Source organism: Vigna unguiculata, chromosome 1 (genome assembly GCF_037176805.1).
Source record: "Vigna unguiculata cultivar grain cowpea cultivar isolate G323 ecotype 2 chromosome 1, ASM3717680v1, whole genome shotgun sequence".
NCBI classification, from domain to species: domain Eukaryota; kingdom Viridiplantae; phylum Streptophyta; class Magnoliopsida; order Fabales; family Fabaceae; genus Vigna; species Vigna unguiculata.
The window spans coordinates 44,167,148-44,183,606 of record NC_140792.1 but is presented as its reverse complement, the minus strand read 5'-3'; the positions used below and the strand labels follow the sequence as shown (position 1 = coordinate 44,183,606).

At 32.0% G+C, this 16,459-nt stretch overlaps 3 protein-coding genes across 5 annotated transcripts; 2 read left to right on the top strand and 1 right to left on the bottom strand.

Annotated features, from left to right (window-relative positions):
- Positions 1–2,854: 2,854 nt before the first annotated feature.
- On the bottom strand, positions 2,855–3,680 carry LOC114163234 (pectinesterase inhibitor 6-like). Its single transcript, XM_028047418.2, has one exon. It carries the CDS (start codon positions 3,575–3,577, stop codon positions 2,993–2,995), a length of 585 nt encoding a protein of 194 aa, XP_027903219.1. The 5' UTR covers positions 3,578–3,680; the 3' UTR covers positions 2,855–2,992.
- Positions 3,681–4,664: 984 nt separating this feature from the next.
- LOC114180337 (NADH dehydrogenase [ubiquinone] iron-sulfur protein 5-B-like) lies at positions 4,665–8,252 on the top strand. The gene is made up of 2 exons (XM_028066636.2): positions 4,665–4,910; positions 7,897–8,252. The coding sequence occupies exons 1-2, from the start codon at positions 4,761–4,763 to the stop codon at positions 7,993–7,995; spliced, it is 249 nt and encodes an 82-aa protein (XP_027922437.1). The 5' UTR covers positions 4,665–4,760; the 3' UTR covers positions 7,996–8,252.
- A 2,875-nt stretch (positions 8,253–11,127) lies between these two features.
- LOC114180327 (serine/arginine-rich splicing factor SR30-like) lies at positions 11,128–16,255 on the top strand. Of its 3 annotated transcripts, XM_028066626.2 has the most exons (14): positions 11,128–11,266; positions 11,534–11,625; positions 12,425–12,490; positions 12,574–12,648; positions 12,753–12,861; positions 13,094–13,140; positions 13,244–13,301; positions 13,557–13,606; positions 13,718–13,774; positions 13,869–13,996; positions 14,079–14,180; positions 15,501–15,534; positions 15,800–15,876; positions 15,986–16,255. In XM_028066626.2, exons 2-14 carry the CDS (start codon positions 11,539–11,541, stop codon positions 15,987–15,989), a joined length of 894 nt encoding a protein of 297 aa, XP_027922427.2. In that variant the 5' UTR covers positions 11,128–11,266; positions 11,534–11,538; the 3' UTR covers positions 15,990–16,255. The 3 variants fall into 3 exon arrangements, 2 of the variants coding, with proteins under 2 accessions (XP_027922427.2, XP_085530320.1); XR_014995478.1 differs by lacking the exons at positions 15,501–15,534; positions 15,800–15,876; positions 15,986–16,255 and adding exons at positions 14,900–14,971; positions 15,062–15,348; XM_085674194.1 differs by lacking the exons at positions 15,800–15,876; positions 15,986–16,255 and adding an exon at positions 14,884–14,971 and having other exon boundaries at positions 15,062–15,534.
- Positions 16,256–16,459: the final 204 nt, after the last annotated feature.

Sequence of the window (16,459 nt, the reverse complement as noted above, 5' to 3'; positions counted from 1 at the left end):
TTAATCAACCTTATTCTTTTCATCACTTATTTGTAATTTTGTACACATTCAAATCTTATACCTCAATAACAAAATATTTTATTATCTAATTCATCATTAAAATTAATCTTATACCTTTTAGGAATATGATTCTTTATATGAGGTATAAAGAATATTTATTTTCAAAATTATTACAAAATTTAATTCGTTTTGTTTTACCAGTGTGAAAAAACAAAGGATGGAGTGGGACATAAGCTATGCATGTAATTAAGATGAATATGAATCCACTGCCGAACTCATTAAATATTATGGCTGGACTTGGAAAAAAAAATCATAATTTTTTACGTGATATATTGGTTATCACATTGTCTTATAAGGTTTCTCTCGTGCACTACGTTATCACATGAAAAATAAAATGTAATTTTGAACTAGATTGCCTATCATAAAAGTTGTAATTAAAAAAAAATGTTATATGGTAAAACTTATAGAAACTAAATTAAAATGTCACAAAATTATTTATATAATATATAAATACTTTAAAAATATGAACATATAGTTTTTGTTGAAGTACATTTTTTTTAGTTCTATTGACAATTATGCAATTTCTGTTTAAAACGTTTTAAAGACTATTTTAACTAGGGAAGGAATAGGTTAGGGGAGTTTGAAAGAATTTCAAAATTAAATTAGATTCGAGTGGACCAGATTATATATATATATATATATATATATATATATATATATATATATATATATATATATATATATATATTATTTTCAAGGTTAGACATAAAATAATAATTAGTAAAATACAAAAATAAATAATTTAAAAATCAGTAAACATTAATTATGTTATTATTTAATTATAAAGTGTGTTCCAATTCCAACCTGACAGCCATTGTTATAAATGACCACCGACCACCAAGTTCGTCTAACAGTTCCGTCACAGTTTTGTCTTAAAAAGGCACAATTGTTAAAAATGACCATCGATCACCAAGTTTGTCTAACAATTCCGTCACAATTTTATCCTTAAAAGGCACATCAGAGAGATAAAAATACTTAAATCTCGCTTGATTCGACTCTTAAGCGATATGAGACTTTATTGAATGTAAACAAAGTGATTAAGTCGCTATAAAATTTCCAAATGCAGCACTAATTTCTGTAGGTTAATATTTTGAAAATGTTTCAAATAATTAATTTAATCTATTTTTTATTGTTTGGATTGAATTTATTTTGTTAAACTCAACTCAAATCACTGGTGCATTTAATAAAAGCTAAGAGAAAGCTCGTATTTTTTTTTTCAATTAATTTATAAACTTCAGAGTATTTGGGATACTCTAATAAATTTACAAGCAAAATACAGTGTGTTAAATACTCAAATAAATTCTACTATTTATATATGGAATCCCTTTTTGATTTTTGGAAATAGACCAACATGGATAACATGTTATGATGTCTCTCTCTTCAATAAAATTTTTAGTGTACACAAAAGTAGTTAGCACTTTCATTTTAGTCGAGGAACACACACAAGGTCCATTCATCGTCAAACACTTAACTATCCACACTTTAAGAGACAGCTCATGCAAAGGTTTATTTATATATATATATATATATATATATATATATATATATATATATATATATATATATATATATATTAAAATAATGTATATGCTAGAAGTCTTAGATCGACTAAAAATAAAGACAATTCTCGATAAATGAGTAAGGTGCAAATCTCACCTTACAAACCAGTTTTATGAGGTTGAATTAGGATTAAAACTCACTTTTAATAATATCGAAAACATATCTGTATTTTTTTTTTCATAAAAAATTAACCCAATGCAATTTTTCTTTATAGTATGTGATGGATCAACGCCCTTATGTTAATGAACTACACAGTACACAATAACAATAACTTGTTTCTTTTAACTCAAAATATATGAGTTTTTTTTTTTAATAACATCTTTAATATCAAATTAATTATGATACAAATTATATTTTTTAAACCTAAATAGCTTGTTTCGGTTATGTAATTAAGTTTCCCTTTTCATTGACCAGTCCGTTGATGCGGGGAGGTGTTAATACTACTTTTGTTAAATAATAGATGATGTGGATCAGGAAGAAACGAGAAGCGAGAATAGAATGGGCCCAACAACATGGGCCGAATATTTAGTAAATTTATTCTTTTAATTTAATGTGATTTTATTATTTTAATATCTCAACTCAAATCCAAAATGGGAGATCAATTAACACGATAAATAGCTCTTGATAGATTTGTTTAATTTAATATTAATTTTCATATATTAAAATTTAGTAATTAAATAAAATAACAAGCTTGTTTTGATGATGCTATAATAGACTGGTAAAATTAAATTGTTTTTTTACAAAATAAATTGTGAAAATAAAAAATATATTCTCAATCAATTAGAGACCATCACAATATAATTTAAAAAAAAAATATTATTAAAATAATAAATTCCAACCATACTGTATAAACTGTTTCAAAATCATAAATCTCAATCACCATCAGATTTCACATTGTATCAGCTTTTAAAAGCCAAATTCGTCAATGACATTAATCTCAGGCTTCCCGAAGTAGCGTGTTTAAGGATGGAGGCATATGATTTTCAAATACCAGACACTAACACTCCTTATTTCTCTTCATATTTATCTTCATATCACGTTCCCATCCCTACGTTTCTTTATCTCTTTACACTGTTACTTGTTATATATGTTAAGTTTCCAAATACTATTTCCTTAATAATGCATAAACTACATGACCAAATGAATCAGCAACATAAAAAAGACAGTGCTCAGAATCTGTAAAGAGAACACATCATATTTACAAAGACGAAGCAACATCATAGGAAAAACAACATATCCAAAGCTTATAAATAGAACCATTTTTATATATTCATATGTAATTGATAGTATCTATATATATAGTTCACGGTTTATTTATATAACCTTAATATAATACATATATACTGTCAACAATCTCAGAACTTATTCAATTCTATGGATCGTTGATGCTTCCCAGACCTGTGGTGGCAAGTTTATTGACAAGAGCAAGAGCGTTGCTGGTGATGTAAGACACATTCTGAACACGGTTTTGCAGCACTTTAACATGCTTCTCATTTTCTCCTTCAAACCCTTCGAGGCAAGTTTCTTCATCAGTGAGTGCTGCACTGATCCACGTGTTGAGGTCTCCCATTTGGGTGCTGAACGTGGTTTTGCTCAGCCTCCTAAGCACACCCAGTGATCTGTGAAGCTCGTCAAGGGCATAGGAAAAAGATTCAGCACAATCTGAAAGCGCAATTTTGTTTCTTCCCTTCATGTGTCCATGCTTCTTCAATTCTGCAAGATACGCTTTAACATTCTTAACCTCGCCAATCGACACCGACACTCCCGCACGTGCCCACTTGCTAGGGCTTCTTCCTGCAGTGTTGGAGAATTGTGACAGAGAATGAACACAAAGGCTTTGGTACCTTGTCACACTGCAAGCCTCTGTAACGTTGTCCTTCCCTTTTGCAGCTACCATTTGGCTTAGGAGTGAAAGAAACAATACAAACAGAAACATAGGATGTGGTAAAGTAATCATTTTGGAAAGGCCAATTAATTGAAGAAGTTGAAGGAAAAAATAAATGATGATAACAGAAGGTTTTGTGAAGAATTCAGAGAAGTGTGAGATTTAGCTTTGAAGGTGGAGTGTTTAAAAGCAGCATGTTATGTTTCACTTTATGGACTTTTTGTAGAGGGAACTGTTGCATAGGCATGAGGCTAGTGAGTGCAATTAAGAAAAGGGATACGGGTGGTGAAATGAAATATATGGGAAAAGTTAGGAACATGTGAACAGAAAGTGAGTTTCGCTGTTGTCATGATAACCATAACCCAGTTTTGTTACTGTTTGTCTCTGTGTTGATCAATCTTAATAGTTGTGTGGAAAAAACAAAGTTTTGTCAAACATTAATTCATGCATGTTTGTTGAACAAAAATGATGGGAAACTCAGAATGCAATGCAGAAGGTCAAGGCTACCACAGTATGATGACTACATATCTAACTCCATAACATGTGGTGTGCATGTATATATGATTACTACATTACGTGGTTAGGGTGCCAAACTCCATATCTAACTCCCATTAACAAACCAATTTTAACGAATACGTCAGCTACAACAGTTGAATCATTTAACATGTATGGAAGAACAACTTTTTCTGATAAATTTTAAACACTGTTCATTCCGTTAGCGCAGAGAGTAATGTTAAAACGTGGGGAAACAGGAACCAGGCATTTCAAGCAAAACATTGTGTATAAACTTGAAAATATGTTGTCAACCCTATAACAAGTGCATCGGTTCAATTAACTGAATCGTGTAGAGAACAGCAGAAGGTGGATGAAGGCTTTCGATTCGGTCATTCAAAGTTAGTATGTTGAGAAAAATGTTTGAAAGTTTCATCTGTTACTGTAGATAGAAAGATTTCATAGGTTAATCAAGTATAAAAATAGATATATGATTTCTAATTTAAAAAAGAACCACATTGACTCAATTTAAAAAAAAAAAATCAATTAAATAAAATATATAAAAATAGATCTATGATTAAATTATTAATTTAGTGAATTTTAATAAAATTTAAACGCATTAATTTAATTTAAAAAATAGAAAAGAGAGAGGAGAAAGAGAGAGAAGGTGGTAGTTTGGTAATTTAGGGTTGGTAGAGGGCGAAGAGGGTTTGAAGTTGTAAGAAGCAGTGAGATCAGAGAGCGAGAGAGAGAGAGAGAGAGAATGGCGTCAGGATGGGGAATTACAGGGAACAAAGGTCGGTGCTACGATTTCTGGATGGATTTCAGCGAATGCATGTCTCGCTGCCGAGAGCCCAAGGACTGTGGTCTTCTCCGAGAAGATTACCTTGAGTGCCTCCACCATTCCAAAGAGGTATTTTTCCTAACCCTTCCCTCTTTTTCATTTCCCTTTGGTTTTTCGCATCAAAGCATTTTCTTTTATCTTCTCGTTTACCAACCCTGTTGATTTCCGTTTCATTAGATCGCCTTTTGTAGTTTCCTCCTGTGTTTGGGATCTTGTATTGTTGTTGCTGATTCAATTAAATTATCTTCCACGGAAGAGACGGATGAAGAACTGTTTAACCTAGAATTGAATTTGCTACTACCCCGCTTGCATTTCTGATTCTATCACACCCGGAAAGTGAAGATGTGTGTAGCGTTTAAGAATTGTCACTATTATGATGAAAAAGGAACTGGGTTTTCATATAATTTATTTTAATAATTGAATAAGCTCTCTTTAATTGTAAGGTAAAATGTATTTGATTAAATTGGGCCCTGTTATTGGGAAAACCTTTTAATAGCTCGTGTAGTTGTGGAATATAATTTTCCTCGGCGACGTTGATACAAAAAACAGAGTAAAAAGAATTCTTTTAGCTCTTCGCTCGTAATTGATCTAAAACTATTCGGATCTTTTGTTGTTGTCTTTTATTTTTGTGTATGTTATCTAGTAGCAGCTTAATTGATCAACTAATTGAGCAATGTGAGAATGAGATTGATATTGCGATAGGACTTACAAATTACAATCCATGGTAAAACATTGAATTTCTTCATGCACTCCCAGTTTTAATCCATTCATTCTCTCCATGTGTCCAGTTTTTGCCTTTTCGAAATTAGGCCTTTGATAATCAAGTATGGGTACTGGGAGAGATATTTCTGTATTCTTTGCCTCTGGCTCCAATTCAAATTTTCTATGTTGTGTTATTAACATATTCATGTTGTATTTTTATTTGATGTTAATATGAAATTTTTTGGTTGGCCTTGAAAGTTTCTAACATATGGTTTTGTATAAATCTGGTAAAGTTATTTGCCTTTCCACTGCAGTAATCACATGTTAAATTCTATCTTAGTCTTGGAGTTCCCAATGAATTGAAAACAACACTGGGTTTTTGCTGATTAATTTAGATTCTCTGGTTTCGTTTGTGTTTCAATCTGTCGACAACTATGTTCTTCTTTTGGTGTGCGTACCAAAAGTAGTTGTTGCATAACTGACTTTGGTCATAGATTATGAACTTCAAATACAACTGGACTTTAAATATTTGATTTGGCACTAAGCCTTTTAAGTTCTAAACTTTGTTTCTCCTCTTGCTTTGTCAACACATTTTTTATATCTCTTTTGTAGCTCATACGGTGGTTTTACCTAATTAACAATGGATAATGGGATATCAGTTGTTTGCAAAGTTACCGAACTGAGTTGCCTTAAATTATTCGTAGACCCTTGTATATAGTCAACATACAACTCAGAATGTAAATTCAAATTTCTGATGTTGTTATAGTATAATGCTGTTTAATTATAACTTAATAAGTTTTTGTGAAGAATTACACCGATTAGTCACCCTTATGTCATTATACTCACAATACATTGTGGCACGTCTTTAATGAAAATGTTGGCTAAAGAAATCAATCAGAGTGGATAAAGTTGTGTGTTCCTCGTTGTTGATATCTGGATAAAGACTTTACCCAATGTTGTGAAGCTTGTCATTTAGTATGGTTTAATCTAGTATTCAGATAGTTTATACATTCTTGTACCCTCTGTTGAGCTCTTCATTACTTGTAGCCTCTTTGTGTTATTAGTGCTTAAGGCTGTAGGGTTTTATATCCTCATAGACTCTAGGCTGAGCATCTAAGAAGGTCCTCAGCAGAGCTCTTCATTACTTGTAGTCTCTGTGTTATCAACAGTCAAGATTGAGGAATTTCTTACCCTCAGGCTTTCGGCTGATCACCCAAGAAGGCCCTCCTCGGTTGAACTGTTTAATCATTCATGATCTCTACAGTCATCGGTACCATTATAGCTCATCCCCTAGGAGTCCTGTGTAAGTTGACCGTTATAATCACATCCCAACAACATATCTGTGTAATCCAAAACAAGGGGAACCTTGAGAACTCGCATTAGGCCAGAAATATAGAAAAGTTCCTTCCTACGGATCTTAGATTGGTAATTCACAAACTTGGCCACTACAAGCTACGTAGGTCGGGTAAATGTTGAACACATTGGATATTCAATGGTCTAGATATTTCTCTATAATTATCGAGGAAACCTAAACTGGAACAATACTTTTGGGATAAATTTAATTTGCTGTAAAAAAATTCAGAATTGGACAACAGTAATACTTTTTCCAAGTTTGCTTTCTAACGCAGCCATGGGACACAGACAAAACAAAAGATGCATCACATGCAAAAAGTTCAAAATTTCTTATTCTATGAACCATGGGATAACCTTGTGTAACACACAACACTATTTCCTTGACACCCTTTCAGCCTTTGTCCTCTCTTCTTTCATTCCCTGGTCTGCCTAAAAATTGCTTATGCTCTGCATCGACCACCAAATAGGAAATAGAACAAAAAGTGATATTTGTAACTTAAGTTTCTGAATCTTTTTCTGTCTATATTGCCCCTCAGTGCATCAAAAGCACGCCATATATATTTTATCTTTTTATACGATAGGATAACTAGGGAAATGATTACTTTGGGAGCAGTGAAGACAATGCTTCTGATAAGAATCAGAATATGGTGTGAAAGTTGTATAACCTGTTTGGGAAACTAAGGGTAATATGGATGTTGAAAATTACTGGAGTAAACTTTAAGCATAAAAAATTCCTGATTACATAGCCCTCGTACGTATGTTTTCTCAATGAAACGTACTTTTCTACATTGATATGCCCTGGTATTTTAGTTCAAAACTTGAAAGCAGCTGAGAATGTCATATTATTAAAAAGAATTTACAATTTTTACTTTGCCCCAAGCACTGATGGGAATTAACTTCTCCAGATACAGTGTTGTTTTACACTCCGTGTAAACCTTGTAATACGGTTGGATTTGATAGACAAATAAATTACTGACGTTGATTTTGTTATTTCATGCAGTTTCAACGACGAAACAGGATTTACAAGGAGGAGCAGCGCAAAATAAGGGCTGCTGCCAAGAAAGACAAGGATGATGGGGTTGCTAAGGAACATCATTAGTACCCGTTGTCAAGATTTTCAACTTAAGCTTCTGAACAATTATTTTGTTAAAACTTTTGTAATTTGCTTGGATCGGTATTCCTGCATGTTCTGTCAGCCCATATTTTTACTTGAGTTTGCAGACTTCATTTTTCCTGTGCAATAATCCAAAGGTCCACTTGGAACTGCAATTTAGACTATAAGTTTGCTGAGTTTGGTAAATGTCTTTTGAAATGCAAACATCCACGAAATGAAAATATCTACCGCATAAAACTTTATTTGGGTTTGCGTCATAATCTTTTGCTTTTTTGTCAACTTGCCCACTTTAATTTTGCTGTGTAAAATTGTATCTTGGATTTATTTCTGTAAAGCAGGCATACCAACTGAGAAAATAATATATACATGGGAATGGCAGAGACTTTTTTAACACTTTCTCATTTTTTCCCCTAGAAGTTTGGTATTATTTAAATATTCTTTTTTTTTTTAGTTTCACTTTTTATTCAATGGATCATTCTATAAAGGAGAAGTACAATTTATTGAAAATTGTGATATTTAACATGTTATAATAACAGTAATGGCATTTGAGAAAAAGTTATTTACACTTACCGTTTAAACAGGAAAAATATTTTGCTAAAATTATAATTTTCTCTAAAATTAGCTTTAGTTAAACTATGCAAATGTATTGTTTATATATGTAGTTGTTTTCCTAAAATAATAAAAAGTTATAATTATCACTCAAATATTTTTCTTTACAAAATATTTGAATAATAATTAAGTTTTAAACATTTTAAGTAATATATCTTTACAAAAGTCTTTCTTTCTATCTTCAGCAAACTAAAAACAATATTTCCTTTGTAGAAAAATTTCTATGGAATTAACACATTTGTAATTGAAATTCACTTTGATTTTTTTTCCTTCTACTATTATTATCTTCTTTATTTCTGTTTTTTATTTTTATTTTATATTGAATCCCAACAAAGCACACGATAAAACCTTTTTGGGTGTTCTTTCTGATGTTTAATCACTATGACATCTCTTGATTAAATAGTTTAGAGTTTAGAGATGATAAATAAACTTGTTTTTCGATATTGCTCGAATCCGTTCCCGTTTTGACGATTAATTATCATATTGACTGAGTATGAAAATGTACATATCCCTGTCATAATATTCATACTCGTCTCCATTTAAATTATTAAAACATTATCGCAATTAATTAAGTAACCATATATATATATATATATATATATATATATATATATATACACTTTCTATTTTTTATTTTTTCTAATTATTTAGTTTGTCATGAAACACATTTGTATCTCTAATATATTTTTCATTTTATCATGTTTGTTACTTAAAAGAAATTATATCTCACATTTGAATATTTCTATTTTTTTTAATATGCTTATTTATTGTATATTTTTCTTTCACATGAAAATGGTTAATACTCTCAATTTAAGTGTTTAATAGAATAAACCTTTCATTTACTAAACAATATAAAAAAAATTCTTTACTTATTATTATTTGAATAATTCATTTGTTTCACTAAAACAATTTTATTATTTCTCAACCATTGAGTATATATGTTGATATTTGAAAAGTTTTCTTAGATCTCAAAAGTATTTTTCAGCTTATCATACCTTAATTATAACATTTATTTTTCTCTGTGCGATTTCTTTCAATAATCTCTCGAATTATTTATAAGATACACATTTGTTAATTTTTTAATATTTTTATTTGTTGTTTATTTTAATTATGAAAAATATTATTTCGATCTACTTTATCTAATTATTTTTTATTTTCCAACTCATTATAATAAAACTATTTATATTAAAACATTTTAATATTAAAATAATCAGATTTTATTATTTTTAAAGTAGTATTATTTATAAAATATCATTTTTACGTCTTTACATTTTTACATTGCATATGATACAACTATCACATCTACCATTGTGTAAATATTATAATTGTTTGAAATCCAATTGTAAGTATAAGTCTCATATTAAATAAAAATGAAAAAGTTGAATATTATATAAAGACGAAGACTCATGTTTTATATCACCCGAGTAATCATTTCTTGAAAAATCTATCAATAATCTTAGATTATAATTCACCGATCTACTAATCATATAGATAATTAACTAATGAAAACTAACCCATCAAGTCACAAAAATCAATTTGATGAAATAATAGATAATTAGAAAATATGTATGTTAGGTTTGAGAAAAAAAAAACTTTAAGTAAATTTTTTAAGAAAGTAATGATAATAGAGTGATAAAATATGCAATTAAGTGGGGGCGTGCAGAAATATTTTTTTTTAGAAAATTTGAACCCAATTTAATAAACTATTTAAACAAGTAACAGTGTGAAATATCAGTGAAACAAAGTTAATGATTCATTTTCACAAATGATAAATTTTTTAAGTTGTATGGATTGATATCTAAGTGCTACTTTCTTCAACATAACTCCACATGGATAACTTCTTTCACGAACTAAAAAACTAAAAGAAACATCTATCTTTATAGAGGAATCATAATGTTGTAGCTTTTGTAGTGAAAGTGTAATATCTGGTAAAGATTATATATATATATATATATATATATATATATATATATATATATATAATAATAATAATAATAATAATAATAATAATAATAATAATAATAATTTGAAATAGATTTTAGCATTAAATCCATATAGGTTTAGAGATCTAACATAATTAGAAGAGGAAGGAAAAAAACTTATAAATCTTTGCATTAAATCTATAAAGGTTTAGAGATTTAATATAATCAGAAGAAGAAGAAGGAAGAGCTTAAAATTTAATTAATTAGATTTTAATTTTAAATAAAAGAATATATAAAACTGTTTTTAAAAGAACACGTGGTTCAAATTCAACCTGTTTTAGATATAGTTCAATTTTTATAAACTGATTGGTTTAGAAAATAATTCAGTCTTTTGCAATTAAGTAAATAAAATTTTAAATCAATTTTTCTAGAAATTTTAAGTAAAAATGGTCTAAATTCGGTGAGTCATTTAAATTAGAAAACTTATAAAGGTTTTAAACACAAAATATTTAAAAAATATTAATATAAAAAAGTGGTAAATAAATATCCAAGAGAATCATACACGTGCGACCACAAGCGTGCCGGGCTTGCGGGCTTGTAGTATAAGACGACACAACTTTTCTCATCCCATTTCCCTCTCGTGTCTCGGACACTAAAATCAAAAACCCTAACCTCTCTCAACCTTTCACGGCAACGCCACCGATTCCAATCCCCACTCATCGAAGGTGAGTCCTTCTCTTTCAATTGCACTCCCACTGCTTCTTTACTCTCACTTCTTTCTGTGCAAACTCGAATTTCGATTTCGGTGATCCCCTCGCCGGTTTTTTGTAATGTTTTTGTTCTTTTCAGAATTTTAAATTTCTCGCTCAATTACCTTAACTCTGGTGTCTGGTTTCACTGGGTTTTGTATTGGACACCAGGGCATGCTGAATAACATAAATGTTTATTTAATTTTGACGTGCTTTTGGTCATTTTTCGATTTTGTACGGCAGAAAAAATGAGTAGACGCTCGAGCAGAACTGTATACGTTGGAAATCTACCTGGTGATATCCGTGAAAGAGAAGTTGAAGATTTGTTTCTGAAGGTGGGTTGATAATTTTTGCTAGGTCTGTAGTTTGATCTGAAACGTTTTGTTCGCTATAGGCTGAGGGAGATGGCTTAGACATCAACAAATAAGGGCTGTGTATGGAAGTGTTGGGGGAATTTACCAAGATTAACGTTCTTATGTGTTTGGGCTTGAAAGTCATCAGCTTGCTAGGATCTATTCCTTCTTTTGGTTTCTTCTGCTATTTGAGGATTTTAAGGCGGGGAGTGAATATCATTTTAAGCCCTGAGATTGTATGCTTTGATTTCGATAGCCGTCATTTTGGTCCTTGATGTTGTGTGTCTAGTGCCATTAGCTACTCTCGTGTTGCCAGGTTTCCATTTTCAATTCCCCGTAAAGGCTAATACAATTTACTCCAGACGGATCCGTGCCCATATTTTCTTGTGGGCAAGCAAACAGGCTGTTTGTAAAGTGAGATTCACTTTTGTCTTTGATTTTAATAACAAATGTAGTGGAAAATAACTAAGGTGAATATTTTTGCCAAGTCAGAATGGCTTACCGTGAGGGTATTGTGAAGTTAAGGGACTGAAGTGATCATTGTTTACAATTAAATGGGTCAAAGCTATGTTATAATAATGGATTCTAATTGAAAAAAATACTGTAATGCAATTTTTCATCGTCCCCTTTAGGACATTGTATGTCGGATATGCTCCTGATGTTACTGTTAATGATTTTCTGTTGTATACATTCTATAATTAATGTTCTTTGGGAATGTTTCTTGGTCTTTTTAATAATTGCGGGCTTTCTTGTTGTTTATGCACAATTTTTTACTTTGTAGTATGGACACATAACTCACATAGATCTAAAGGTTCCACCAAGACCCCCTGGCTACGCATTTGTAGAGGTGAGTTTGGAGGCACAAAGTTTCTTATAAATATCTTTTTTCCCCCTTTACGCATTATCCTGACTTATGCCTGGTTATTGCAGTTTGAAGATGCTCAAGACGCTGAGGATGCAATACGTGGACGTGATGGCTATGATTTTGATGGGCACCGGTTACGGGTTGGTTATATTTCACAATATGATAACTATAACTAATTAGAACTGGTGAGAAACAAGATGACTATGCATACCTCACCAACACTGTGTAACTTGTATCCTTATAGGTGGAGCCTGCCCATGGTGGACGTGGTCATTCATCCTCAAGAGATCGGCACAGCAGTCACAGCAATGGACGGGCTGGACGTGGGGTGTCCAGGCGCTCTGAATATCGTGGTGTGTATATATTTGGAATATGTATTACTTTTCATAATTCTCAAATTTGGCCTTTTCAATCCTTCCATCATGAGCAGTTTGTGAAGGGAAGCCCTGCCTGTGGCACTCCATGGGGTGCAATGGGTATATGGTTGCATTCTTGGGCATCTGCCATTCGCCATTGATAACATTGTTTATCAGATTTATTAGGACTCTTGTTACGTTTCTAAGTTTTCCGCCCAACCTTGTGCAGTTCTAGTCACAGGATTGCCCTCTTCAGCATCCTGGCAGGATCTTAAGGTGAGCTGTTTAACAGAGTTATTGTTGTTCAATTATGTTCTATTGGATTTTGTTCAGGGTGTTTATGGATATTGTCTCAAAACAATGTTTTTTATAAATGCAGGATCACATGCGCAAGGCAGGAGATGTTTGCTTTTCCCAGGTCTTTCATGATGGAAGGGGTATGTGACACTTCGATGAAGTTTCTGGTTCATAGTTGTGCTAGATGGTTTGGATGTATTGGTATTTAAACAATTTTTATACTTATATTTTATTTTTTTATGCATCCGTATTCCTTCCTTTTGTCTTGGTTCTATTTATGAGAGTTTGCATTTGAACCTGTACGAGGAGTCTAAGGGATTATGCTCTTTTGTTATTTTGGGGTTTATATTGTATGCTTTGGACTTTGATGTCTTAATTATTGTTTTTTTTTTCAGGTACTACTGGTATTGTGGATTACACAAATTATGATGATATGAAATATGCTGTGAGTTATTTATTTACTATGGTTTTATTTATTTATAAGTACATGATATGAAATATGAGATGAGCTTTCAATATTGTCATCCCTAATTGATGATATTTTCTTTCACTACAGATCAAGAAGCTTGATGATTCTGAGTTTCGAAATGCATTTTCCAAGGGTTATGTTCGAGTATGGCATGAATTTGACATTTTGTAAGTTATATTTTTTTTAGTGCATGCTACTTCTGCTGATTTTTTTTTTTTACCTCCATATATATATATAGGTGAGGGAATATGATTCAAGGCGGGACTCGTCTAGAAGTCCTAGCCGTGGCCCATCTCATTCTAGAGGAAGAAGCTATAGCCGCAGCCGCAGCCGCAGCCGTAGTTACAGTCGAGACCGGAGCCAAAGGTCTATACAATATGTATTTTAAATAAAAAATATTCCTTATTTTAATTCATTGTTAACCTGTTGATAAACTTGTTCTGTGCAGCAAATCTCCTAAGGGTAAATCTTCACAGCGTTCACCTGCTAAATCTCCATCAAGATCTCCTGCCCGTTCTCGTTCAAGATCAAAGTCTCGTTCGTTGTCAGGGTATGAAATGTTTTGAAAGTGCAGTTTCTTGTCAAATACTAATTGTCTGGCTACTTATATTTCCAAGTATTATTTTATTCATAAATTATTTGGTATCACGATGTAATGACAGTATGGGTGGCCGACTTGATGACCATATTGATGTGTTTAGAGTTTCGTAGCCTGTTCACCAGTGTGCAGAGATGAAAAGACCAGAAGAGGCATTTTAATGACTGCACACTGCTAACTTAGGGATTTCTTTTTTTGAATTTTTGATAATGATTGGAATAGGAATAAATAGAGATCAATTGTTGAATTTATTAAATTAAGTTCAGGCCCACCATGTGGCAAATTTCTTTGATTAATAAAATTAATTTCATTTTTATTTGTCCTTGTGAAGTCAGTTGTTTTGTTTTACAGTCTGTTGTTTGTCTTCTTAGGAATAAAAAACTGGAACTAGTTTCTTTTAACAGCTTTCATTAATATTGAAAGTCATAGAGAATCTTCTTGTAAATAAATTATTTATTGTTTCTCTATGAAATTCAGATTTAATATTTTTTTTTCGTGACACAAAACTGTTGTCCCCTTCACATTCCCGCCCTTAGTCAATTTTCCCCTATCTTGCTTTGTTCGTGCGGAACTTGGTGAAACTTGCCTCAATGTCAGAGTGTTCTCAGTTTCCTTTTTGTTTTTGTAAAGATTCCTTTGTTTTGTTAACTCTTAGATATGGAAACATGCAGCATACTGGAAATTGGAAATTAGGATCTTGGTGGGATTTGGTTCAATTGTCTGCAACTCATTTTGTTGTGGAGGTATGATATTTTTTAGAATGGGCGACTTTGGATACCTTCACAGTTCATCTATTCTAATACTTTTAGCATGTAAATGTCCATGGGTGCTAGATTGGGGACCAAGGAGATCATGGATTGCCATATAGAGCTGGATTGTTTATAAAGGCAATTGGGATTTGAAAATCACCTCCAATGAGCAATAGGGACAATTTCATTACAATTGTGGGCTTCAAGATTTGCCAAGCCAATAGGATGCACCATCTGGATTCTCTGGATTTTGTGGTGCAGTAGGGAAGATTTCTTTTCTCATGATAATTGGTGCCTTAATATGTCGCCCTGAAATGGTCTATTTTTATTCATTTTTCATCATTCTATGCGATATACTTTACCTTTTTCTAGTCTTCTGTGTTGGTCTTTTTATATTTTGTGATGCTTGGTTTTACCTTTTTGTAATATGTTAACTGACATGGAAGAGGCATCAAGGCCGTTGGATCAATTTGATAAGGGAACTTGCGGATTTTAAATTCTGTTGTTTGTGGAACTTTTGCAGATCACGGTCCAGGTCCAGATCTCCATTGCCCTCTGTGAGTGTAACTTAACTTCGTCTCAAGATTATTATTCTGTTATGATTTGCATAATAGAGCGGTTTGTCTGGTTTTTTACTTTTAAGCATGTATAATGGTGAACTTTTATGGCTTCGAAGATTTTTTTTTTATTACTGCAGGGGTGGGTATTATATAGGGCCTTAGGAAGCATGTTTTAACGTTTATTAGTAGGTTTTGTTTTGAAATACAATTTTAGTACACTGGGTAATCTTTCCCCCCTCCAATTATTTGTATTGTGTGGCAGCGTAATAAAAGTCCCAAAAGGCGCAGTGCTAGCAGGAGTCCGAGTAGGAGCAGAAGCAGGAGTAAAAGTTTGTCTCGGTCTGTATCTTGGAACTCTGATAATCTCTGCATGATTTTGTCTATGGGCTCTTTAACTTGGTCAGTTTAAATTTTATTTCTCCGGATCTAATTGAGCTTGGTCTTGCAGGTGAGCTCTGATTGTTGCAATCGATGAAGTTATGGACGTGGTGAGTGCTACCACCAAGTTTTCTAGTAAAATTGACATTAGCCATGAAAAACACTTATTTGATTTTATGTTTGATATTGGACTTGAGACTTCTACCTATTGGCGACCTAGTTTTAAATACTGAGGATTTGACAGACCTTAGATTTCTGTAATAGACCTGTTACATTGTTATTATTTGGTTTGAGTAACTTAGACGATGACATATATTGCAAGAACTCTGCATAATTTATATGTTTGATTGTTTTCTTGTATACAATTGGAGAAAGGGCCTGAAAACTTTTCTAATCAGGGTTTGAATCTTAAGGTTGTCTTTGGTTAGATACTTGGGGAGTTACCTGTTTGTCAAACTGTCGAATCTAACGAGGATTTATAAAATATAATATTACTTAGTTAAGTTTATCAGAAGTTTATTGTAATAAAACGATTATTTTGCGA

Coding starts and splice junctions, on each gene's coding strand:
- LOC114163234 (XM_028047418.2), bottom strand. CDS start 3,577: ATGATTACTTTACCACATCCTATGTTTCTGTTTGTATTGTTTCTTTCA.
- LOC114180337 (XM_028066636.2), top strand. CDS start 4,761: ATGGCGTCAGGATGGGGAATTACAGGGAACAAAGGTCGGTGCTACGAT. Junction 4,911..7,896: donor GCCTCCACCATTCCAAAGAG/GTATTTTTCCTA, acceptor TATTTCATGCAG/TTTCAACGACGAAACAGGAT.
- LOC114180327 (XM_085674194.1), top strand. CDS start 11,539: ATGAGTAGACGCTCGAGCAGAACTGTATACGTTGGAAATCTACCTGGT. Junction 12,862..13,093: donor CAGGCGCTCTGAATATCGTG/GTGTGTATATAT, acceptor AACCTTGTGCAG/TTCTAGTCACAGGATTGCCC. Junction 13,607..13,717: donor ATGATGATATGAAATATGCT/GTGAGTTATTTA, acceptor CTTTCACTACAG/ATCAAGAAGCTTGATGATTC.